The sequence below is a fragment of the Tachyglossus aculeatus genome, chromosome 19 (assembly GCF_015852505.1).
Source record: "Tachyglossus aculeatus isolate mTacAcu1 chromosome 19, mTacAcu1.pri, whole genome shotgun sequence".
Classification (NCBI taxonomy): Eukaryota; Metazoa; Chordata; class Mammalia; order Monotremata; family Tachyglossidae; genus Tachyglossus; species Tachyglossus aculeatus.
The window spans coordinates 13,155,283-13,182,590 of record NC_052084.1 but is presented as its reverse complement, the minus strand read 5'-3'; the positions used below and the strand labels follow the sequence as shown (position 1 = coordinate 13,182,590).

At 40.1% G+C, this 27,308-nt stretch overlaps 1 protein-coding gene across 1 annotated transcript in view; it reads left to right on the top strand.

Annotated features, from left to right (window-relative positions):
- The window catches only part of PPP2R5A (protein phosphatase 2 regulatory subunit B'alpha), a 60,349-nt gene that overhangs the window by 14,671 nt on the left and 18,370 nt on the right, over window positions 1-27,308 (top strand). The window contains exons 2-3 of the mRNA XM_038760971.1: window positions 14,896-15,092; window positions 24,059-24,160. Of these exons, the coding sequence (XP_038616899.1) occupies window positions 14,896-15,092; window positions 24,059-24,160 (299 nt within the window). The remainder of the gene's footprint in view (window positions 1-14,895; window positions 15,093-24,058; window positions 24,161-27,308) is intronic.

Genomic DNA, 27,308 nt, shown 5'->3' with positions numbered 1-27,308 from the left:
AGGGAAGGTATTTACCAACTCTGTTGTATTGTACTCCCTTAAGTGCTTAGTAAAGTGCTCTGCGCACTGGAAGTGCTCAACAAGTACTATTGATTGGCTGATACAGGTAATGAAGCAAGACCACAACTTGGGCCAGTAGGGAGTCTGCAGCAGAAGAGCCCGCTGTTGGGTAGGGACCGTTTCTGTATGTTGCCAACTTGTACTTCCCAAGCGCTTAGTACAGTGCTCTGCACACAGTAAGCACTCAATAAATGAGTGAATGAATGAAAGGATATTAGGCCTCCATTTGGGTTTTTAAACCAAATCAAGTGTGTGGTTAGCATCTGTCTCTCTTGCAAGAATTATCTTTGAACACAGAAAACATTTGTATATTAGAGAAAATATGTATTTGCCCGTTAGGGCCTGCAGTGCATGGCTAAGCAAAAATCTAAAAATGTGGCAATAATAGTATACAACAGAATATCTATTTGAATCATAATGTTCATTCTTTAAACTTTTTTTGGTTGAGGTTCTGCAAGTTTCCCATTTGATCTCATAATAATAATTGTGGTATTTCAGCGCTTACTGTGTGCCAAGCACTGTACTAAGCACTGAGGTGGATACAGGCAAATTGGTTTGGACAGTCTTGTCATGCAGTGTGAATTCAGCATGCCTTTCTGATGCTTCTAACAATGACTTTTGTGCTTGATGGAGTGTGCTTTTAGAAATACAGCTCAAATCATTCTATGTTAAAATAACAGGGCATACATAGAAATTGTGTTGGTAGTTCTAATGCACTGGGCAGGAGGGAGAGGGTGTGTGGAGTCAATCAGTTCTATTTATTGAGCACTTACTCTCTGCAGAGCATTGAGCTAAGCTTGGGATAGTACAATAGAATTAATAGACCAGATCTCTGCCCTCAAGGATCTTATAGTCTAATGAGGGACTAAACTCGTGGGAGAGTACATTATAATATAGTTGGTAGACACATTATCCTGTTGGAATCAGCTGTCACCAGCATAATGGTTTAAGAAATAAGGGCAAGAACAAATTGGAATAATTTAAAAAGTTTTTCTTCTTGGGAAATACTGAATCAGATATGCTCTTTTAAACCTCAAATTGCACATTCCTTAAATGAGTAGAGAAGCCCAATTTTCCTTGGGATTTTAGTACTTTTTATATAGTATTTTAATGATAGTAGCAGGTCTTTCTTGGTTGCTAACCCTGAGAAGGCTCTAATTAAAAAGTGACAGGGTGCGTGTAGTTGAATCTTCCGAAGATATAAACCAAGTAAGGGAATTTGGTTTACAATTTTATGCTTGTTTTTGCATTTGTTAGTGACCAGTTATCCCCCTTCTAAGGTCATGTTCCATATGAAGCCTTCTGTCTTCTGATCCCCAGAAGATCTGCAGGTTCGCTAAAATTTTTTCCCCCTAATTGCAGAGATTGAAGGTGGAAATATTCACTTCTATGTCCTGTGATGGTAATCCTCCCTTAAATGCTATTTTGACTGCTAGTTCAAGAGAAACTAGGCTCCTCAGGCTCACCCCTTAGGAGATATTGTCCCCATATCCCCAGGAATGAGGCTTTTGGAGCAGAATTCTAGGATATTTGCTTTCTTCCTCCATCTCCCTAGTCTCATTTCCCAACTCTTTAGTCCCATAAACTCCATCTTCCTTCTCTTTTCCAAGTTCTCCATCCCTCCAATTCATACTTCTCCACAGCCAAGAGATATGAAGATGTGGGAACAGTATAAATAGAAATGGGAAAATTTATCGTCTTCTAAGGTGGCAAAACACCATGTCTCTGTGTCTGTACTTTGTCTCCTTTAGGGCAGCAGCAATGTTACTCTTGTATATACAGCTCATTCTGAATCTTTTTGTTATATTTGCATCCTTTGCATAAGCTATTTAGAGCCAGATGACATTAAAAACCCAGTTTTCCTGTAACATGAGGGTTGAATTCTTGCAAAACCATACATTAAAGAAAACATGCTATAGTATTCATTCTGGTACTGCACATATACATGCAAGCGAAGTCTTCGGGTAAACAAGGTACAGATAGCTTATGCATCAGTCAGTCATGTTTATTGAGTGCTTACTGTGTGCAGAGCACCTGGGAGAGTACACTATGTTCATATTGTCTCAAGAACAATCCCTGCAAAATTAAATATGTACAAGTAAAATAGAGTAATAAATCTGTACAAACATATATACAGGTGCTGTGGGGAGGGGAAGGAGGTAGGTTGGGGGGGGATAGGGAAGAGGAAAGAAAAAAGGGGGCTCAGTCTGGGAAGGCCTCCTGGAGGAGGTGAGCTCTCAGTAGGGCTTTCAAGGGAGGAAGAGAGCTAGCTTGGCGGATGTGCGGAGGGAGGGCATTCCAGGCCAGGGGGAGGATGTGGGCCGGGGGTTGATGGTGGGACAGGCGAGAACGAGGTACAGTGAGGAGGTTAGCGGCAGAGGAGCGGAGGGTGTGGGCTGGGCTGTAGAAGGAGAGAAGGGAGGTGAGGTAGGAGGGGGCGAGGGGATGGACAGCCTTGAAGCTGAGAATGAGGAGTTTTTGCTTGATGCGTAGGTTGATTGGCAGCCACTGGAGATTTTTGAGGAGGGGAGTAACGTGCCCAGAGCGTTTCTGTACAAAGATGATCGGGGCAGCAGCATGTAGCCTGAAGCGGGGAGAGACAGGAGGATGGGAGATCAGAGAGGAGGCTGACTCCACTATTTTTACTTCTCCATTCAGTGCCTGCTTCTCCCCTTTATCTACCATAGTCAGTTTCCTATTAATGCAGAACATTCATTTTAACCTCCTAAATTACTAAAGGTAATTAATAGAAGGTCATGGGTTCTAATCCTGACTGCCTCCTGTTTGCTGTGTGAGCTTGGGCAAGTCACTTCACTTCTCTGTGTGCCTCAGTTACCTCATCTGTAAAGTGGGGGTTGAGACTGTGAGCCCCCCATGGGACTGTGTTCAACCCAATTTGCTTGTATCTACCTCAGTGTTTAGTACAGTGCCTGGCACATAGTAAGCACTCAACAAATACCATTATCATTATTATTGTTATTACCAAGTTTATTAAAAAGCCTTCAGCATAACACTTTCAGATGTCTCTTAAAATCTATGTTGTGTACATTACTTCCTCTTTATAGTTTGCTCGTTGTGGGCAGGGAATGTGACTTCCAACTGTGTTGTACTCCCTCAGGCCCTTAGTACAGTGCTCGACACATAGTAAGCACTCAGTACCATTGATTGATTGAACCCAAAGATGCGACTGATGATTAAATTCTTTTTGGTGTTCATGTGCGGATGAAAAGACAAATGCAGGGCCTACAATCCCCACTTTACCTTGTACTCGCAAATCAGTCCATCATATTTTTTGAACTACTGTGTACTGAACACTGTACAAAAGGTTTGAGAGAGATGTCTGGTCTCTCCGCGCAGTGGCTGAGCGAAACCTCTGGGAACCCTTTCACCTTTCCATAGTTACATCCAAATTCCCTGCTCATTAGTTTAGCTTCTTAGCTCTCTCTTTTTCATCCCTGAGTGCACCTTTTGCTTCAGAAATCAGGTTGTCCCACTGATTCCTTAGCCAGCCTCCTGCATTAGATGTAGTTGAAGAATCTTGTATTAATAATAACAGTGATAGTTATAATAATGTTGGCTGTGACATTCATTATGAGGTGCTCTTTGAGTTCTTTTTTGCCAGCCCGATAGCCTGTTTTCAACTGACGGGTCACTTTAAGCTTTCCTGTTGTCACTTGGGTGAACTTTGCCTATTTTAAAGGATGACTTTTTTTTCCTCTAGCAACATAGTCCCCGTTCTTTGAAATACTCCCAGTAAGTTAGTTAAGGCTTTAAAACCCTCTTGACGCAAGCACCTACTTTAGGTACCTTTATTTTGGAGATGGGAGTATGGAGGGGGAGGGCTACGAGTGAATCCCAAATTGCAATATCATACTTCTGGCCCTGCTCACCACAGTAGCCTGCCACTTGTCAGCTGTGTGACTTTGGGCAAGTCACTTAACTTCTGAGCCTCAGTTACCTCATCTGTAAAATGGGGGTGAAGACTGTGAGCCCCCCGTGGGACAACCTGATCACCTTGTAACCTCCCCAGTGCTTAGAACTGTGCTTTGCATATAGTAAGCGCTTAATAAATGCCATCATTATTATAATTATTATTATTACATTACTATCCCACCTCTACAACTTGAGAAATTCAGAGAGCATTAGTTTCTCTCTGAGGTATGGAGAGCCTTGGGTTAATCCTAAATATAGCCATGATTTTCTTTTTCCCCCATTGTGAAATTCTGGTTCCTCAGTATTTAATATTTATCATGGGCCTAAGATGCCATACTGTTCTACAGATAATTACAGGATTTCTTTCACTGAAGCACTTGTAAGTTTCATATGTAATATTAACTTATATATGTGATGAACATAGGCTGTCAAGTGATTATATCAGGGGAATCTGCTCATTTTACTGCACAAGTAGAAGTAGTACCAATATTCTTCTTCCAAAATACAATAATAGCAAGTCATTAAGTGCTTACTGTGGGTAGAGAGTTGTAGTAGACTTTTAGGGAACTAAAAAAAATAAGAATAATACATAATCCCCCTCCTTCCAGTTCATAATCTATTGGGGGGAGAGGATGGAGAATACAGGATGAGTAAGCTCACTTACCATTAGGTAAAAAAAAGTACAAATTCCTAAAACAAATGTAAGTACAAGGACCTAAAACAAGAGTATACTCCTTTCAGCCACAGTGCATGTTTTCATTTGGTCTTTTGGCTCAAATACCATTAGGTATTTAGGGAGCGTTTTTCCATCCACTTGAATCTATTTGGTTACCATGTGACATAGTATTGGAAAAAATGATTATATGGAACCTCAACATAGGGTTTTGTAAGAGTGCAACACAGGTGTTAAAGGTGAACTGTTTGTTCAAATGGCAGAACCATGCATACAGTATAAAATACAAATACACACACACACACACACATATATATTTATACATATGCACACATACGTATATATGTGTTAGTGTAACATGATCAGGGTTGGCGCATCAAAGGTAGGCCTTTAGTATCATTTGAAGGAGTAAAGATGTAGCTAGGGATGTTGTAAAGCGAGATACCTTTTTAGAACTCTAATTGTAACCATGTAGATACCATAATCATTGCCTCCCCATTTTTAAGATAAAGGTACAGGTCCTTCAATTCAGGATAACTTGAGGTTATTTTTGATTTTTGTTTTAATTCTAATGACATTTCAGATATAATTTAACCATTGTTCAGTATTAAATTTAAAAAATATAACCAACATTCAAGTCAAATGTTGCTTCCTAAATTACTTTATGGTATTCTGATCTGCTAAAAGAGCTAATATAAACTGATCTCAGACTCTTGGTTATTAAATTTATAGAGGTGATGCCAAAAAAAGCTGCATGTCCTATATTCTGTTCCATCTTCTTAAATTAGAATCTTGGATTGCATCCTCAGCATGTCACTGAAGTGGTATTGCTAGGTTGCTATGATACAGTACTTATTCTTCAACAGGTAGCAGGAGTCGTGCAGGGGATTTTAATTCAAATTTCAGCAGTTAAACCATTCATTGCTTTTTCAACAGTAAACATCATTTTATTGCTATTATCTCAGTTCTGTTAACTGTTGGATCAGTTTTTAAAATTGTAGTCAGTTATTTTAACAGTATACAATGTTAGTGATTTAGGGGTTTTTATGGTATTGAAGTGCTTACTTTGTCCAGCGCTGGGGTAGATGCAAGATAATCAAGTTGGACACAGTCCCTGTCCAACATAGAGCTCACAGTCGGTCAGAGGGAGAAGCATTTAATCTCCATTTTACAGATAAGGTAACTGAGAAACAGAGAAATTAAGTGACTTGCCCAAGGTCACACAGCAGACAAGCAGTGGAGCTGGGACTAGAAACCAGGTCCTCTGACTCTGACCCATGCTCTTTCCACTAGGCCACACTGCTGCTAGTTATTAGTAATAATTGTGGTACCTATTAAGTGCTTACTATGTGCCAAGCACTGTTTTAAATGCTGGGTAAATACAGTTTATACAGATTGGACACAGTCCCTGTCCCAGGTGGGACTCCCTGTCTAAGGAGAAGGGACGACAAGGCCCCATTTTACAGATGAGGAAACTGAGATGTGGAGAAATTGATTTCCCTTAAACCACACGGCAGGCAAGTGGCCGAGTCGGGATTAGAATTTAGATCTTCTGCCTCCCAAGCCTTTGCTCTTTCCAGTAGGCCACGATGCTTGCCAGCCAAAAGTTAAATTAGTTTTTAAAAATAAATTCGTTTCATCATATTTTAAAAGGAGGATTAAAACAAATGGATTTTTAAAGTGACTTGATTCCAAAGTAAAAGCAACAGTAAGTGCTTTTCAACTGGGTATTTGACCTTTTGTATAGTGGGATTTAATAGTAGAAGTGTACTTATGAGAGTCTGTTATATTAAGCCCCCGTTATGTTAGCCCTTTCTGTCTAAATAGATTGGTTTTGCTTACTGGTTATTGATGCTGTCAGCAACTTTCTTTAGAGATGGGATTTGTTGACTGTTGGTATTGTTAAGATTGCCTTAGTTTAGCAAAATAGTAATAAAAGTGGCTAAATATCACCCATTTTTCTTTGAATTTCACTCAAAAAGAGAAGTAATATTGATGTTGAAGATGTTGAACTTCTTGAGTGAGGGTTAAGTTGGTTTAGGTAACGCAGATTTATATTGCAAGATTTAAAAAAATGTTCACCTTCAGGTCACACATTTTGTTTAGCTCAATGTGACTGTCTCATATTGAAAGAAAATGGCAAATGGTGTGGTGAAACCCTCAGGTTTTATTCTTGATTGCCAGGTGGAAACTGTGGCTAGAGTGGGTCTAAGTCCATAAAGGGTATTCACTGCATGTTTTTGATGGAAAAACAAAACAGGAAGCTCTCACTGACTCCTCAGAAAGGTTCTGTCTAGGAAAATGAGGCACTTAAAGCAAATTAAGGCCTTCAAACATTTATGTTGTATGATCTGATATTTCAATATTCAGTTCCCTTTAAATGTTTAAGTATTGTTTTGGGGTGGACTATCCTCATTCTAACTTAATTTTTTTCTTGGGTAGCTATGGTGAACTTCTTGTGGATAGTTCCCATACTGTGACTCCTTAAGCAGCGTGGCTTAGTGGCATGAGCCGGGGCTTGGGAGTCAGAGCACGTGGGTTCTAATCCCTCCTCTGCCACTTGTCAGCTGTGTGACTTTGGGCAGGCCACTTAACTTCTCTGTGCCTTAGTTATCTGTAAAGTGGGGATTAAGACTGTGAGCCCCATGTGGGACAACCTGATTACCTTGTATCTACCCCAGCACTTAAAACAGTGCTTGGCACATAGGAAGCACTTAACAAATACCATAATTATTTATTATTGTCTATTAAGCATTTTAGTACTCAACCTACTTTCAGCCCCATAGCATTTATGTACACATATCCATATACTTTATTCACCCTTATGCTGTGCCGCTTCCCATATCTGTAATGTTATATTCTCCCCCACCCCCAGCCCCCGATTTTAAACTGAGCTCCTTGGGGACAGGAATCTTATCTACCAACTCTGTTTTACTGTACTCTCTCGAGCACTTAGTACAGTGCCCGGCACATAGTAAGTGCTCAATAAATACCATTGGTTGATTGAAGTACTTAATCAATACAATCATTATTATAGTTGCTTGTGTTATTTGAAGATAAGGCCACTGAGTTTTACCCACATGTTTGGGTGTGGCTGAAAAGGCTGATTGATGGTTTCTATTGGTGCAAAACCTAAGTTATCACCTGTTCTATTTATATGTTTGCTGCTTGAGGTATCCAGTGCTAAACTTGTTTGTCCTTGTCTCACAGCCCTCTTGAAGTTTTTGCCCCAGAGACAGTCTCTTCCTATTTGAGCGTCCCCGCTAGGTTAACTGACTGTGCTTTACAGCATCCCTAAAGAATTAACCTTCTCCACTAGCCTTCGAATTATATAATAAAGATGAAATTTTTCTCCCCTTGGTTTGGATAACCCCATACAATAATTGTTTCCGTATCCTGATTTTCATTCATTCTATAACCATATCTTAGTGAAGCTATGTTGAGATGAGTATAACTTCGATGCTGGGAGATTGGTTTCCTTCCAGGCCGTTGTGGGTGAGCCTCACAGTGCCTTTTATGTGAAGAATGGAATGTAGACGATGCTGATGGAACTTCTCAAGAAATCAGCTGTTTCTAAAATGGGAGGCTGCAATTCACAATTTTTTTTACCATAGAAGGTAGAACAGCAGCTACCTTCATTTTGGTGTGAATTTTGATGCTGTGTTGCCACGTTCTGTCTTTGTGTCTTCCTAAGAGAAATGCCCACCTTCTTGATTCAGTTTTCGACTTCTTTGTTGCTTAAAGCATCACTGGGCAGGGTGTGGAATCCGGGGACAGTGGTTGGTTTGTGTAGTGTTTCCTTAGTTCCAGGTAGTTGTTGTTAATGGTACCTATATGTTCCAGAAGCTGTATTAAGCGCTGGGGTAGATACAAGATAATTAGGATCCAGATAGTATTTTGTTTATCATCAGGCTTATGGACAATCTAGAGTGCTGGTCTGACTGCTGAGTAGTACGTGATCATCTACATGTTGTTTTTTTTGCTGTATCTTTAAGGCCCAGTCATCTAAATGTACTTCTGAAAGACTACTAGGATTCTGATACTTAAAGCTTGAATTGGAAGAGCCTTCAGAAGATTGTCAGTATCCTAATGTCAGGATCCAGGTTACTTGTTGCATGGCTGCAGAAGATAAATTGGGCAAATCCATTTCTCCACTTCATAACCCTGATTATTTCTCCTCCTCCCTCCCGCCCCCTGCCATGGACAGAGATTATGCTGTTGGTGATGATGGCTAAAAAGCAACTGCCCCAAAATTAGCATTGCAGAGCCACCAATTTAGGCCCTCATAGCGCTGAATGAAAGAGAGGCTTATAGCAGTATGCATCATGACATGGAAATCAAATTAAGAAACATACTTCGGGGATGATGTCTACTAACTGTCATGTTGCCAATTTGTACTTCCCAAGCGCTTAGTACAGTGCTCTGCACATAGTAAGCGCTCAGTAAATACGATTGATTGAACTGTCTTGTACTCATTCACATCAGAACAGCCTTATTGGCACTGATTAGCTGTGCTTACAGTCTTAATGACTGCTTGGTAAACAGTACCCTGAGCAACTCAGCTCTAAGAACCAGATTTCAACACACTACTAGGCTACCTTGGTCCTATGTCAGCAACATAGAGTCCCTCTGTTTCCCCAACCTGGTGCCTTGGTATAGCGTCTTATACAATTTTGAATTTTATATGATTTTTACACGTTAAAATTTCCTTTTCACTCCTTTGGGTAAATAACATTTTCACTACATGAGTGGAAACTTGAACAAAAAGCATTATTCCTTGTCAAAATTGGATTATGTTCTTTAGAAATGGGGTTATATCATCTATGGGGGTCTGTTTCCCCATAGATCTGCATTAAAAATTAGGATCCATTCCAGGACCTCCCAAAGAGTAATATGAAATTATTTTATGTGCTCTATTTTATAGCGTTCAAAGCCAAGTCCTTTGAAGCTATTAATCATTGGCCTTAAGGCAGTCAGCCCTCTCCCTCCTACTTATCTACTCTCTTTTCAGCATAACCTCCACCTTCCACTCTTTCTTCCTCTCAGGCTAACCTTCTCACTGTGCCTCATTCTCATATATCCCACCTTTGACCTCTTTCTCAGGCTGTTCCCCCATGCCTGGAACTCTCCCCATTTAATATCCAACAAACCTCAGCTGTCCCTGTCTTCGAAACACTCTGAAATCACAAATCTAGAAGACATTCTCCTGTTAGTCTCTTAATTTACCTCTCTTCTGGTAGCACTTACTGTGTACATATCTCATTACTTCATCCTATCTATAACTTGTTTAAATGTCTCCTGCTAATCAGTCAATCAGGTATTTATTGAGCGCTTATTCTGTGCAGAGCACTGTACTAAGCTCTTGGGAGAGTGTCATTATTATGGTATTTGTTAAGCACATACTATGTGCTAAGCACTCTTCTAAGCACTGGGGTAGGTACAGCATAATCAGGTTGTCCCATGTGGGGATCACATGTTTAATTCCCATTGTACAGATGAGGTAACTAGGCACAGAGAAGTTAAGTGGCTTGCCCAAGGTCACACAGCAGACAAGTGACGGAGGAGGGATTAGAACCCACATCCTCTGACTCCCAAGCCCATTTTGAGAGTACAATACAATAGAATTAGCAGACACATTATCTGCAAGATTGCAAACTCTTGAGAACAGGGATAATATATACTAAATTTTATTCTTTCCCAAGCAGTTAAGTCCTATGCTCCACACACAGGTGCCTAGTAAATGATATTGTTACATTAATATAAGCCACTAAACTCTGGTTTCGTCTTTATTACAGCAATTCAAAGTAGAACCTCCCAATATTAAATAAATGGGTTGTGATTACAAGAGGCTGTAAAAATAGAAACTTTGCTGATTGAGGTAGTAGATAATTGATTTTAGTGACGATTTCTCTAGCCTGGGGTTGAGCAACAACTTTCTTATTCTCTTCAGAAAGCACCTTGTAAGCTGGCTATTCCTATTGAACTCCTCAATTTACAAGTTCACTTAACTCGACACAATTTTTAAAATAACTGATTCAAAGAGAGCACACTTTCAGTCTGAATCACTGTTTTACCAGATGATCATCAGTAAGTAGCTAAGGAATTTTTTCTAGTTGTTCTCAAGTTCTCTTTAGAAGAGCCAAGATCACGTAGAGTGGCCCTTCTAAGCTAGCAAATTTTTTGGACTGGGGAAGGGATTCCGAGGTCACATCTCCGGGCACGCATGGCCTCAAGATACCCCGAAGACTGGAATGTGGCTTCAGTGCACGTGCAGCAGCCCAAATGTCTTTTCCAGTTCTCTTCCCTCTTCCCTCTGGAAATGGTAACCATGGTGCAGCATGCCACATGCAGAAAGAAAAGGCATCTTGTGTATCCTCCGATTACAGTTGCCTAGAATAGCTGGACATGTAACTCAGAGGCCAAGTGATGACTAGTGTGTGCAGCTCACTGTATTAAGCTCTTGGGAGCTTAGTCTACTTGCCTGTCTACTTGTTTTGTTTTGTTGTCTGTCTCCCCCTTCTAGACTGTGAGCCCATTGTTGGGTAGGGATTGTCTCTATCTGTTGCCGAATTGTACTTTCCAAGTGCTTAGTACAGTGCTCTGTACACAGTAAGTGCTCAATAAATACGATTGAATGAATGAATGAATGACTCCTTATTTCCTCACCCACCACCTATAGAGGTTAGTTGGGGCAGGAATCAGCAGAGGCCCCTGAATTGTGTGTTCCCATGCATTGTGGCTGTCACAGATGAGTTTGATTCACTTTTGAAACAATATTATGGATTGCTCTGAGGAGAACTGCTCTTGATTTCAGTTAATTGTTTAGCAAACCTACTCCTTGAGGCTTTATTTCTTCCTCTGAGAATGGTGTTTTTTTTATATCTTACCTTCTGGCATGTGATGAGCCATGTATTTTATTGACAAAATTGAAACCATCAGGCATGATCTCCCTAAAATCTCCTCGGCCCCTCTCCAGTCCCTCTCTCCCTCCTGTGCCTTCTTCGACTCTCCCATTATTCCCAGTGGTATCTCAAGAGATCTCTCGCCCCCTGTCAGAGTTTACCCCCTCCATCTGTGCCTCTGACCCCATCCCATCATATATTACTAAATCATTTGTCCCCTTCCTCCCTCTCTCCTTCCCTCCCTGACCACCATCTTCAGCTTTTCACCTTCCAGTAGCTTCTTCCCTCTTGCTTTCAAACGTGCTTATGTATCCCCTGTCCTTAACCCCATGACTCCCTAGTTATTGCTTCATCTCCCTCCTACCATTCCTCTTCAGACTACTTCAGAGAGTTGTCTGCACTCACTATCTCCACTTCCTCTCCTCTGGTTCTCTCCTTGATGCCCTCTGATTTGGTTTCCATACTCTTCAGGCCATAGAAGCTGCCCTCTCTAAGGTCACCAGTGACCCTTTTGCCAAATCGGTGGGCCTCTACTCCACCTTAATCCACCTAGACCTCTTGTCTGTCTTTGACACTGTGGGCTACCCCCTTCTCCTTGAAACATTATCCAACTTTGGCTTCACTGACATTGTCCTCTCCTGGTTCTACTCCTCAGTCTCTTTTGCAGGCTTCTTCTCTGCCTCCCACCCTTTAGCAGTGGTGTTCCTCAAGACTTGATTCTGGATCCCCCTTCTATTCTCCATCGACCCCCACTCCCTTGGATAACTCATTAGTTCCCCGTGGCTTCAACTGCCATCTTTAGGCAGATGATTCCCAAATTTACCTTTCCAACCCTGACCACTCTCCTCTGCAGTCTCATAGTTCTTCCTGCCTTCAGAACATCTCTGCCTGGATGTTCAACCAACATCTTTCCCATCACTCTAGACAATGCCATTATCTTCCCTATCTCACAAACGTGTAACCTTGGCATTATCTTTGACTCATCTCTCTCGTTCAACCCACATATTCAGTTTGTCACCAGATCCCATCAGTTCTTCCTTCACATCACTAAAACCCACCCTTTCCTCTCTATTCAAACTGTTACTATGCGAATCCAAGCACTTATCCTATCCCACCTGGATTATTGCATCAGTCTCCTTGCTGACCTCCCTGCTTCCTGTCTCTCCCAACTCCAATCCATACTTCACTCTGCTGCCCAGATCATTTTTCTAACAAAAACAAAAAACAACAGAACATCTCCCCACTCTTCAAGAACTTCCAGTTCTTCAAGAACTTGCCTATCCTCTTCAGTCAGAAACTCCTTATCATCCGCTTTAGAGGACTCAAAAAACTTGACCCTTCCTGCCTTACCTCACTGATCACCTACTACAGTCCAGCCCACATTTCATTCCTTTAGCATCTGCTTACTCACTGTGCTTCAGTGTCATCTGTCTCACCCCTGGTCCCTTTCCCATGTCCTCTTTCTGGCCTGGAACTTTCTCCTCATCCATATATTCCAGGTCACCACTCTTCCCCACCTTCAAAACCTTATTTTAAGTCACATCTCCTCCAAGAGGCCTTCCCCAGTTAAGCCCTTTTCCCTGGCCCATTCTCCTTTATTTAAATGATGTATTATAAATGATGTATTAATATTAAGACTATTCCTGGACTGTAAGCTTGTTATGGGTAGGGAACGTATCTGCTTATTGTGTTATACTGTACTCTTCCTAGTACTTAGTACAGTGTTCTGCACTCAATAAATACCCATCAATTTAATTGAAGAAAAGTATTTTTAAGTGCAGTGTTCATTCAGAAAAAAAACCTAAAAGAGCATCAAATATGTTTGCCAGAGGTGTAGTATCTGCCAATGTTTTTACTGGCAAATAGTTTTTTCCTAGAGTTACCGCCTCCTTTCTTTCCTCTAGATTGAAGAGGGCTGATTTTGTTCTTCTGATGTCAGTGATTGAAGTTCTTTGAGGTTCGGGACCTTGTCTCTGAACTTGACTTGCACAGCAGTTCACAGCTCCATAGATATATGAACCTGCATGTATTAAATATTGTTTGATATTCAGATGTGAGTTTTCTGTTTTTTCAGCAGGCAGTCACTTTAAAAATGGGTTGCGCTACAGAAAGAATTTTCAGATTTTGAGTCCAGAAATAGGTCATTATTGGATGATAAGGTAGGACATACTAAACAAAGTGGGAGAGTTTTCCAAGAATGGGAGCAGGCATAAAGAAGCCTTAAAATGGCACTCAGTGTGGTAGGGAATACCCAGAAAGTAGCTACCATTGCTTTAAAGCATTGATTTATAACTGAGAAGATCAAGACAGATATCAGCAAATCAATCAGTAGCATTTTTGTGCCCCTACTGAATGCACAGCTTTCTACAAGCCCCTGGAAAAAAAGTACAGTAGAAACAAGACAGACCATTCCTGCCCACAAGAAATATAGAGTCTAATGTGGAAAACAAATCAGCGGAATGATTTACAAACAGTAGGAGCAGGAGCATGACCCTACTGCTGGGCACCCTTGAACTCCTCTTTCCATTAGGGTCATTGTCTTCTAACATATTTATCTGCCTTCATCTGAAACAATTCAAGACTTTTATAATCACAAAGAGTTTTCCTGGAGGAGGAAGAACTGTAACTCCTTCATTCATTTTGGCATTTTGCAATTATGCCTTAGATTTTGAAGCTCAAGGAGGTCTCATTAGACAGGTCCTCTGCATGTGGTGCAATTAAGTCATTGATAGTTGTATCATCAACTTCTAAATCGCTGCCTCTCTAGTCATCATTTGCTTTGGTTATTTGCTGTGGGATATCTTGAACATCTGACAAACTGTGGGCAGAGTTTCCTTCAAGATCCACCCAGTGTCGATTGCTTAGTCCTTAGCCCGGCTGGGGAGGAGGACAGAAGAGATTTACTGACCTGTAGCGTTCCGCCTGTATAGAGGAGAACAAAAATTAGCCAAATCATTTAACTACTAAATTAGAAAGTGTCAGGAAATCAAGTTCCAATCTCCAGTGTGATGTTCCAACCCTGGAAATTTTATGTTCTTTGAAATATTAGATATAATTTGGCAAAAGTATATTGCTTAGAATCCTGCTTCTTAATAAAAACTTGCCAACCTTTTAAGTTGTCTGTTTAATTCAGTTAGAATAATGGTATAATATTCACTGATATTTATATTATATTATTATAATCACTAATACTAATAAATACTTTTCATTCGAAAATAAGAACATGTTCTTTCTGTTTCACTTGTGTGATTAGCACTTGAGACTTACGGTAAAAATTTCTGAATTTGTTTTCCATTGGTAAATTCTGCTTTTGTTTTTTGTTTACAGATGCCACTTCAAATGAGCAGCAAGAACTTTTCTGTCAGAAGTTGCAGCAGTGTTGTGTACTATTTGATTTCATGGACTCTGTTTCAGACTTGAAGAGCAAAGAAATTAAAAGAGCAACACTGAATGAATTGGTTGAATATGTTTCAACAAATCGTGGTGTGATTGTAGAATCTGCTTATTCTGATATAGTGAAAATGGTAAGTCTAGATTTTAAACAATCTTCCTCTGAGTCATTAATAGCTGAGGAAAATGTTGCTGCTAAAATAGGTTCCATTCACTTGGGTTAAGATACTTTAATATCCTTTTTGACTGCATACTTGGAGCAGTACAGTTGCTGATATTAGCCATCTACTCTTGGATGAAAGGTTCATTAGCTGAACCCTACTAGCCTGTAGGAATTTGTCTAGAATGTTTCAACTACAGGCCTAAATTTTTAACTTAAATGCACCCAACTCGGGATTCATGGTACTAGAAGATAGGTAAATATGCTATGTTGGTAGGGATACAGAAGTTGGAACCTGTAAATCCCTGTTCTCAATGGATTTAAGCTAGGCAGTTAAGTAATTTTGAACAAGGGGGAAGTGCAGCGGCTTAGTTGAAAGAAGTGCCAGGGCTCTTGTGAGCAGCAGGTGAGAAGTGGAAAGCCCGGAGGTGCCGGGATCATGCCCAGCAAACCTGGGTGAAGTTAACAACTGGTTTGATAGACTTTTCAGCTTTTTTGGCTAGAATTTAATCTGAGATATGAAACCTATTATTTAAGCAACCCAAGAAGGTGATTTAGGCAATGAAAGGAGATTTCAAACTTTTCAATTGTTTCTCTTGTCAGGAGTATCTTTGATGCTTGTAGTTTCTGGAAATAGTTTCTGGGGGTGAGAGGACCTCTTCAAGGATGTGCCTGTGAAGTTTCAACCTAGAGGAAGAAATTGCAGTTCTGAAATAGCTAGCTGAACTTGATGTAGCTTCAGTGTCCTGCATTTCTATCCCTTGGATGCTTATGTATGTATTTCTCCAGAAAAGTTAGTGGTGGAGCAATAAATTATCATCTCTGCAGGGCTGGGGATGTAAGAAGCTTGAAAAACAGCAGGATACCCGAAGGGTGTCTCTGGGGTAAGATGGAAATGGGATAACTAAATAAGATGGCACAAGTGCTTTAAAGGCAGAGTAAAGCAGTGGACAGTTGGGACACAGCGAGAAAAAACAATTCAGCTTGTCACACAGTTTTCAGAATTGGGGTGATTATCTGGGAGTAAAGGCTTCCAGGTTAACACCAAGAGGGAGAAACAAAATCAGAAAAACAAAACACTACAGCAATGGACAATCTTTACATGAAAAGGACTCTGTTAAGCACACAAATAAAATATCTAAGTATCAGTAGTGTCATCTTCATAACTCAAGGTCAGCAGTGTACTGGAGTTGTTATAATTATGTGTGGCCTAAATGAACCTTTCCTTTGCCAGGAAAGTGGGGAAAAATTGGGTTAACATTAAACAATTAAGGCCCTTTTGACGGGTAAATGTTCTGTATTTAGCACTTACTAGAGCAGAAGGCTAATAAAAATGAAAATGCCCAATATCAGCTTCACAGCTGATGAAAGGAAGTGACATTTTGAGAGTTCTGAAATATTTTTCTTTATTCCTTAAAGATTTGAATATGCCATTTTGTAGCGAGACATTTGCTATTATACCACTGAGTATTGCCCCCCTAACCCCCGAAAAAAAAATCCACATGGAGAGAAGAACCTTTCCCAGTATGTCTGCAACTGTAATTTGGGTAATGCTGTCTTTTGCATATCATTGTTCTGATAAGAGCTTTATTTCCACAATGTCAGCTAAAAACTGCCAAAAAGTTTCACACTATTCCCTTGTGTGTTTTCACACAGACACAATGTGGTGGTTTGTGGGGTTTTTTTTTGTTGTTGTTAAAAAAAACAAATCCAAAGCGGGTGGGGGGAACAGGCTTCCAAAGCCTAGATAGAGTGCCTTTTAAGCCGTCTCTTGTAACTAGATTTTGTATTTTTAATTTTGCAGTCTTGGTCGTTTTGGAGAACATGGTCATGTTAGCTCAGTGTACAAATTCAATAAAAGGCTATCTAAGTGTGGGAGGTGCTCTTGAAGCAAGTTTAATATGACACCTGTGATAATTATGGTATTTAAGTGCTTACTATGTGTTAAGCACTGTACTAAGCATTCTGGTAGAGAAAAGATAATCAGGTTGGACACAGCCCCTGTTTCATGTGGAGTTCAAAGTGTTAGCAGGAGAGAGAAGCGGTATTAAAATTTATAGGCAAGGAAACCAAGTCCAAGAGAAGTGATTTGCCTAAAGTAATGCAGCACGAGTAGGATTAGAGCAGAGCCAGGATTAGAAACCAGGTCCTCCAATTCCCAGGCCCATGCTATTTCACTAGACCACACTGTTCCTCAGTTCTAGAGTTCTGTAGATTCAGTAGAGAATTATATTTCTCTTTCTGAGGAAGCTTAGGAGGTTCTTTTGAAAAGTTCTGTTCTGAATTACATTTCCAAGCAGGCATAGAATATTTTTCCTTGCTTTTTGGGTCTTTTGTAGAGGGTAAGTTAGATATTATGCTGTACATCAAATGAGTCAAGCAATCAATGTTATTTGAGCCCCTGTTCTGTATAGGACACTGTGCTAATTGCTCGGTAGAGTATCCCAAAAGGAAAAGACATGGTCCCTGCCCTCTAGCCATTTACAGTCTAATGGAGGAGAAAGGCAAACAAAAAAATTGAAAATGTTGTGAATAAACAATTATACATGTACACATGTATATGTATATATATTTATACACACGTGCACGCGTGAAGGGTCTGTTCTGGTACAACATGACCTACAAGTTGTCTCAAGTAGATTTGGTATAGAAAGAAATGGTTGTGAGTGTGCATTGGTCAGCGCATGATGGTACTAGACTTCTCATCTTTAATGTACAGAACTCTGGGTATATGGTTTTTCAGTTTTACAATATTTACTAATAATAATGGTATTTGTTAAGCACTTACTATATGCAAAGCTCTGTTCTAAGCTCTGAGGAGATATAAGGTGATCAGGTTGTCCCACATAGGGCTCACAGTCTTAATCCCCATTTTACAAATGATGTCACTGAGGCACAGAGAAGTTAAGTGACTTGCCCAAAGTCACACAGCTAACAAGCAGCGGAGTCGGGATTAAAACCCACAACCTCTGACTCCCAAGCCCGTGCTCTTTCCAATGAGCCACACTGCTTCTGTAATATTTAATATAGTATGTTAGTAATGACTGGCAAGGTTGTAAAGCATTATGCTAGTAGTGGACTTAACAATACAGGAATTTGTTTAGAAAAATATCAATCATGGTATCTTTGAACCATCTATCCCGAAGCCTCTGCACATCACTCGGTAATTCAATAATTGCCACGGGGGTTCTGTGAAATACAAGCTCCTTATTATAGGATAACTTCTGAACATAATTTCTGAGGATAAAGTGCGGTTGAGTTGAAACAACTTTGCTCATTGGGTCATTAACTGGGGAAAGCTTCTTTTAAGATAGGGAGAGCTGTGATCTTGCCAAGTTAAAAGGGAAATGTCAGACAAGGAGAACATCGGAGTGAGGTACAGTTAGGAGGTGAACTTGGTTGGAGGGAAGAGTTGCAAGCTGGAGAGTAGTCAGTGACGAGAGCTGATAGGGCTCATCTCTCATTCAACCCACGCATTCAATCTGTCACAAAATCCTATTGTTTCTTCACAACATCTCTAGAGTCTACCCTTTCCTCTCCATTCAGCTGCTACCAAGCTGATCCAGGTACTTACCATTTCCTGCTGTGACTACTGCCTCAGTTTCCTCGACCTCCCTGACTCCGTTCTCCTCTGCACTCCAGTCACTGTGCTGCCTGGATCACATTTCTAAAAAGGTTCAGTCCATATCTCTCCACTCCCCAATCTCCAGTGGTTGCCCATCTTCCTCCGCATCAAACGGAAACTCCTTACCTTAAAACACTGTCAGCTCTCCCTACATTACCTTGCCTTGCTGTTTTCCTGCTACAGCCCAGTCCCTATACACTGCTCCTCTAACATCAACCTACTCGCTGTCCCTTGATCTTATCTAGCCTATTGCCAACCCTTTGCCCACATCCTCCTTTGGGCCTGGAACTCCTTCCCCCTTCATGTATGACAGTCCACCACTCTCCCCACCTTCTGAGCCCTCCTAAAATCACATCTCTTCCAAGAGGCCTTCCCTGACTCAGCCCTCATTTCCCCATCCGCCCTCCCCCCTACACCAGTTATGCACTTGACTGTGTACTCATTAAGCACTTTGATGTTCACTCCAGCCCACATAAATGTACATTTCTTTATACCCTACTTTTTCCCCCTGTAGTAATCTATTTTAATGTTTGTCACTTCTTAGGGCAGGGATTGAGTCTATCGACTTCAGTTATATTGTAATCTTAGTGCAGTGTTCTGCGCTCATTAAGTTCTCAAAAAGTATCATTGACTGATTGAAATTAGTGAGGTCTTGAAAGATGACAAACTCAAACTAGATTATTGACTGTTTGGCTGGGGCAGTAGGGGTGGATCCAGGAAATATGTGGAGGAAGAACTAGCATGAGAGTGTTGACACAAGGAATGTGGCTGTTAGATCACTAAAATGTACTTTTTCTTGTGTTTAACACTATCCAATTTACTTCTCAAATTGTAACCATAATTTCCGTTCCACATGGGACTCATGAGAAGGTTAGGGTGCTAGTAATTTGATTATAGAGTAAAGCTACTAAGAATGTAGAACGTATTTGCTCTTCCCAGGGCACACCCTTGGACTGCAGAGTTACTGTTTCTAAGTGTATTCCTAGCTGGGGCATTAAATGATATCTTCCAGGATATTTGGCAACTTCCCAGTTTAAGAGCAAATATATTTCTCTGTCTCTTCCCATTTTTATTACTCTACACTACCTCCACCTGCAGAGTCCAAGGTAATCTATTTTGTAGGTGAATCATTTCATTTCAGCACTGAAATGAAGGTACAGGCAATAAAATTAATCTTGGATCTTATTTATTAGAGAATGACTACTAGCTATTGAATCACTTTTTTTTTGATAATTTTGAAAAATATTTAGCATCACAAAAATAAAGTATCCATATTGCTATAATGAAAGGGTGCATACCCTCTCCCATTTTAGCAAGCCTTTTGTGAGAATTTTATGAGAAGCAGTTCATGAGAAGCAGTATGGTGTAATGGATAGAGCACAGGTTAGGAGTCAGAAGGTCATGAGTTCTAATCCTGGCTCTGCCACTTATCTGCTGTGTGAACTTGGGCAAGTCATTTCACTTCTCTGAGCCTCAGTTACCTCTTCTGAAAAATAGGGATGGAGACTCAGCAGCCTCCCATGGGACAGGGACTGTGTCCAACCCAATTTGCTCCCAGCACTTAGTACAGTGCCTGGCAAATAGTAAGGGCTTAACAAATACCATAATAATAATAAGCTGTTGATTTGAAATGAACCAGAACACTTCAGTAACTTTTTAATCAGAAGGTGCCGTGATTTACGGAAGATCAGAAAAATGAACAGTTTTAATTGAGCTCCAACTTTATTCAGTGCATTGTGCTTAGGTAGGCACGTCACAGAAGTGACATGATCTCTGCCTGTGAGACTTTAAAGATCCAGAAACCTCAGTATCCTTTTCTGATCACGTAGTGACTATCTGTACCACTTCAGTGCTGCTTAGGAAAATAAAATTGAACCATAAATTTTTCAAGTTTTTTAGAAAACTAAACTTTTAATACCGTCTACGACCTTCGCAATATTTTTTAATTAATTTGTAATGATATTGTGAAACATAGATTATTGCACTTTCTAACTAGTAGATGAAGCAGTTAATTATTGTTTACCAAAAGGTAGTGGTACTGCTGAGTTTATATTCTGAAGCCTTCATTATTTCCAGTTATTCAACTTCTGTCTACTGTTTTCAGCTAATGAAACCATTGGATTTTTCTGTTTTCAAGGCAGCCCCTAATTCAGTCTACTTGGGTGGTCTACATCCTTCTATTAGAATCTGTAAAAGAAAATCAAAACAAATTGTACCTTTTAGATCTGGGACACTCATGCTTATAAGGCATTATTCAGTTCTTTATAAAGTAGTGATTTTTCAGGTATAACTTATTTTTCAAAACACCTTAAATACGTAGTTTTTGGAATTTCTTTAGTCAGTATTGTGGGAGTCCTGTTATACCATATTGTTTTGTAGTTTTTTAAAAACTTTCACATGAATTACATGCCCCAAGAAGGTCGCCCTATGAAGAAAGACATGCGCACACACTCTCTCTATATCTATATAGAGGTATTATATCTCTATATAGATATATAGATGTCGATATATATACCTTCCTTCCATCCTCCCTCACTCTCTTCAGTGGGAAAGGCCTCACCTCTAGCTAGTGCATGTGGCTTCCCTCCCTAATCTGTGCTACCTCAGGAGGTCTCAAAAATAAAGGAATGAGGGTGGTGCTAAGGTGTGAAGCTAAATCTGTGGTTCATTCAAATAGGTGGATGCCGTTCCGTAGAATTTGGTACTCTGTTGTGATGAAGGGGGTGCATCTAGTGGGTGAGAGTTGGGGCTTTCTAAACCCCCTGCGGGAAGCCTTCCTTATTGCCATTAGCCGCTGCCACCAGGTCTCCTCTTTGTGTAGGTCTGGTTCCTGTCAAAATCTGCAGTTTCTTCCTCCTAACTAGTCTAATAACTTATTTATTGCGGGGCCTTGTGGAGTTGATATTTCCAGGCACTAGCCATAACTAGCCTTTCCTGTTTTTGTTAAGCCTACCTTTCATCAATCATTTCTGTAAGAATTTGTTTCATTTTTCTGGAGCATAGTGTGGGTTTTTATTTTTTTGTTTGTGGTTTTTTTTTTTTGCAAGTGGGCGTTTGCTTTTATGGTTTTCAGAGGACATTGTGGTAGACTTGTGCAGTGCAAAATGCTGTGTAAACATGGAAATTAATTGAATATCCTGTTATTGTTTTTAATTGCTTATAAGATTAACAGTGCTGAAGCATAGTAGAAACTAATTACTTTAAAAATTTATAAATGGGGCAGTTAGCTTATTGAGGTGTCTTTTTATCATGGCCTCACTTCAGTTATTATGTTTCAAATATGTTTGCATTATTTTGGAATAGAGGATTGTTTAAATCAATCATTTTCTGTGATTTATTGTACTGTCATATTGTCAATTAACTTTTTCAACATTAATGTGTCTTCAGGTTTCATAATCCACTTCTCTTCTAACCACCTTAACTTAAATAGCACTACGGAGAGCAGTTGATGTAGTTACTATAAAGTTCACTATTTTAATTTCTTACAAGCCTGAAACTCAGCAATTCAATATTATGGTGTGTATCTTAGCTGAAATTTTTAGAAGTAGAAGGAAAGACTTATTTTTTTTCTATTTATCACTGAGACCAATCTGAAAATACATTATAATCTAATGTATTTTATATTTAACTGTTTTCTCTAAATGGACATAAATTTACTTTAAAGAATATAAATTTGCCCTACTGCTGTCTTCGCTGTTCATGAAGTCTCCATAACTTACCCTTATGACCTACTGCAATCCCCCAATTTTTTCTTTTTCTATACTCACACTTTTTTTTTTAAATGGGGGAGGATAACTCTCAATTTTAATGAGCCAGTATTAGAGAAATAGTTATAACATTGAGCTAACTCAAGTAATGTGTTTATATAAAAAAAGAAGATTTCCATAAAGAACTGAGAGCAATACACAGAGTAAAGAACAAAACTACTCGTCCTTTAAAGGATCTTAAAATCCAAAAGAGAAAAAGTATACATAATGTAATCATACAAAGTCCAGAAGCCCTTTTTCTAAGCACTTTCTGTGAGGGAGGCAAGCTATGTGAAAGATCATTTTAGTTTTGTTATTTCTGAGGGCCCCTTTTCTCTGTTCCCTCTTTTCCCTCCTCTCTCTGCAGTATTCTCGGCTCCTGGGGAAGTTAAGTTTAGAAGCGAAGAAAAAAACACACCACACCCCATGGGACCAAAGCCTAGGTAGAGCATTCTGCAAGCCAAAATTTTGATGTCCAGGCAGATCCGAGCCTCAGAATTGGCATCTTGTACCTGACCCAGCTCAGTGGAATATGGCCTTACTCTTGAGAGGAAGTGCATGTATATTTAATCTTGGGATAGGTGGGGCTTGAGTTTCCAGTAAAAGCACAAGCCCATTTACACACGCACAGCTGCTGCCCTTGCCGCCATGCTCTCTATTGTGGAGAAGGCCCAAAACAAAAGGATGGACAGGGCTAGCATTGCCCCACCACCTCATACTGCAACTTGACTGGTGCTGTAGGCTTGATGTAGAGAAGATTGATCTATATCGAGGGGGAAAAGGACAAGATGTTCAAAATAAAGGTGGTATTCTTCCCTGCAAGATGGACTAAATATCTTTTTTTATGGTATTTGTTAAGCGTTTACTGTGTGTCAAACACTGTTCTAAGCACTGGGGTGGATACAAATTAATTAGGTTGGACACAGTTCCTGTCCTGCATGGGGCTCGTAGTCTAAGTAGAAGGGAGAACTGAGGCACAGAGAAATTAAGTGATTTGCTCAAGAACACACTGCAAGCAGTTGGCAGAGCCAGGATTAGAACCCAGGTCCTCTGACTCCTAGGTCTGTGCTCTTTCCACTAGGCCCCACTGAAGAATCCCTGAGACTGAGCCTCACCTGAATGGCTGGCAAATATTGAATTGGTAGCTCCAACAACCATTAAGGAGAGCAGAGTTCTTGAGCAAAACTCCCGCAGACCAATTTCTTGATAGCAAGAGATGTGTATCACGTACCTGCTCCTGTCCCAGAAAAAAATCAACAAAAACTTCCCTTTGTAAAGTAATGTAGTTCAAAACTCACCTGTGCTGGGCAGCAGCGGCATGGGAGAGAGTCGAGGGGAGAGACTCGTTTACTGCGTGGAAGGAGGCAATGATAAACCACTTCCATATTTTTACTAAGAAAACTGTATGGGTATACTACAAGAACAATTCCAGATGGAAGTGGGGCATTCCGGGAGAGATGCGTCTATGGCGTCGCTATGGGTCGGACATGACTCGACAGCATAAGACAACAACAAGACAAGTTCAAGTGGTTCCATAGTGAAGTCCAACAATCTTATTTTTCTTCACAGATAAGCTCCAATATTTTTAGGACACTTCCACCAAGTGATAACCCAGACTTTGATCCAGAAGAGGATGAACCAACACTTGAGGCCTCATGGCCCCACATACAGGTGTGAAGCATTATTTTGCCTTGAAAATGTGGAAACATTGTAAATGGGTATTCTTCTGTGGTCATTTTGTATTTTTGTTGTTCTTCCTGATAAAGTTCGAAAAAATATATGATCAGAAGTGGATCCCTGATAACATTTACATTCCTTTGCCTTTATTAGCATTGAAGAAAATGTGTGTTTTAAAGCACCTTTTTGATTTTATTATTTAGAGCTTCAAATTCTAGGACAAGAGGATATTGGAATTTTTCCTTTTTTCATCAGTGAAAAATGTAGTTGATGTAACAGAAGAAAAGACACACGGAAAGAGGAAAATATAAAGGAGGTTAGAAGTTATTTCCTGTATCTGTGAGGATGTCAAGGAGGGCAAGCCTCTCATTGTTCCATCTAAGTATGGGGTTTTTTTTTTTTGATGCCATATTTGTAGAATGAAAACTGGGCAGAATGGATCATTGATCAGTCCTTCAATCAGAGGGATTTATTGAGTGCTTACTTGTATGGAGAGTGCAACAGAGTTGGTAGACACATTCCCTGTCTACAAGATGCTTATGGTGCAGAGGAGGATCTTACAGTCCAGAGGATAGATTGATGTGTCAAATGTGGTATTTCTTGTATTCTGACATTTCTTGTGGATATATATGCTAATACTAACGTTAATGCATATATAGCATATATGTGTATATACTATTACTCAGCAGCTCCCTCACCAGAATCCAGTGGGTGAGGTAGAGCAGGAGGAGGAAGAATTGTGGCTTACCCTGTCATGTGCTGCAATGAGATTCTTGTTTTAGGATACCTCTGGATTTAATTTCATTTTTTTTATGGTGCCAGGCACTGTACTAAGCACTGGGATAGATGCAAGCTAATCGGGGGGGCTATTAGCTCTAATCCCCATTTACAGATGAGGTAACAGACAGAGAAGTTGTCATTTGCCCAAGGTCACATAGCAGACAAGTGGCAGAGCTGGGATGAGAATCTAGAGCCTCTATCTTTCAGGCCTGTGCTCTTTCCACCAGGCAAAGCTGCTTATCCTGAAACTATAGAGGTATCATCATATTTTGTTTCATTTTACATGAATGAAATGCACTCCCACATTCAGAAGTGTACAAGGGTACTGGCCCCTGAATTCTTTACTTTGTCTTGGAGTTTGATTACTAGCAATGGAACTGCTGTGATTATGCATAAGGCGGTGATGGAGTTGGGCATAAGAGAAATTCAGGATACTAAGAAACATTCCTAAGTGTTTCTAAATTAAGAAACAAATGAAGTTTAAATTTAAGAGCAGGACCAGAAAGGAAAACACTGTAGCAGAGCAAAAATTATCACCTGCTCCTAAATGCATGAGACACTCGCTTCTATAAACACACAAATTCTTATGTCTTTACAGAGTTTCTTGCCCAAACAGAACATGACATCTTTCAGAAGATAACGCCTATAGCTCAGCCTCTGAGCAGGCCTTGAGTTAAACCAGAGGGAGTTAGAGAGAGTCTGCTCTCCTTAATTTAAAGGGCTCTGTATGCTAGTTAAATTAGCTCTCATTCCCAGTTGATTCTAGGAACGTAAGGCTTTGCCTTGTCAGGGAATAGAGTCTCCAGGCAGGCTTCCTAATTCCCCTTGGCTCCTTCACCAACATGGAAGTTAAGGTCTGCCTCTTATGGTAAACTGAATATTATCGCAGCCAGGCCACAACAACAAAAGGCATATAGAGAAGCAGCGTGGCCTGGTGGATAGAGCCCCGGCCCGAGAGTCAGAAAGACCTGGGTTCTGATCCTGGGTCCACCACTTGTCTGTTGTGTGATCTTGGGCAAGTCACTTAACTTCTCTTTTTAGACTGTGAACCCACTGTTGGGTAGGGACTGTCTCTATATGTTGCCAGCTTGTACTTCCCAAGCGCTTAGTACAGTGCTCTGCACACAGTAAGCACTCAATAAATACGATTGATTCTATCCTTTGCCTTCACCATACTTACATCTCACGTGGTCATGAAGAATTTTAATGCCAAGCAAAAGTTGTCTAAAGCAGTGTTTCTCAAAGAATATCTGGCTTCATTTTTTTTTTTTTTTGGCTGTGACTTTTTTCACATAAGGCTAGTCATTTAAGTGATCTAAAGATAAAGTGCTCTAAGTAAATAAGGATTTAAAACAAAAAATAATTTTTCAATGCAGACATTTTACTTTGGTTGGTGGATTGTTATTGGGTAGCCACACTTGAGATCTCCTGGTTTACGCAGGTCTTCTACTTCATGAAAAAACACTTAGTAGGTATTATGGGCTGATAATTAAATATCCAGAGCTAGTGGGAAGTAAATGACATTGATGCTGATCAACTCGCTTTGTCATTGTTCTACCTTCAATGTTGGTGGGGTGGTTTGTACTTTGGTTTTTTTAAGGAAGGAGGGAGAAAGAAGGTGAAAGGAGAAGGGAGACTCCAGCTGCTTTCATAGGATAAGACTGCAAAAATACAGAAATCCAAAACATTTTTTGAAACTTCTAAAGTTTTCCCTACCTGTAGGAGTCAGAAAGCCCTTAGGCCTTTATAAAGAGTCTGTCTGTCTGTCTGTCAGGGGAGATTTAACTTCAAATAATGCAGGCCAATTAGTTCTGACAAAACCTAATAGTTTTATTTTCATAAGAAAATTCAGAGGTTCCCTAAACCTTTACAATATATGCATTGTTACTGAATAACAGTTGGCTGGTTGTTCTGGTATACACTCTTGTACCAGTCTTGTGATTTTTACCACATAGCTGTATCAGTCACATGATCAACTTTTAGAGCCCCTGACCCATAAGTTTTAAATGGACCATGGGCCCTTAGGAATAGCTGACCTGAATGTATAGACAGTTATTTCCAACATAGTTGCAAGAAGTCTCTGAAGTAGAAATGAATTTGATTTTTATATCAACACTCCTTTGGACTAGCTTATCCTCAGTGAGGCTGCATTTTGAATGTAGTTAATGAAATCATGTGGAATCCTGAAAAGGCAAAGGCAGTATTCATCTGATGTTAGAAAAAAGGTCTGATGGGAAACACATCTTACTCTTACCATACTCTTGCCTTCTACCAGTTTTATCCTTGTTCGTCCTTCTTCTGCTTGTCCTAAATAATTTGTCTGTCTGCAGACAGGCATTGAAAGCTCCCTGAAAGCACTGAA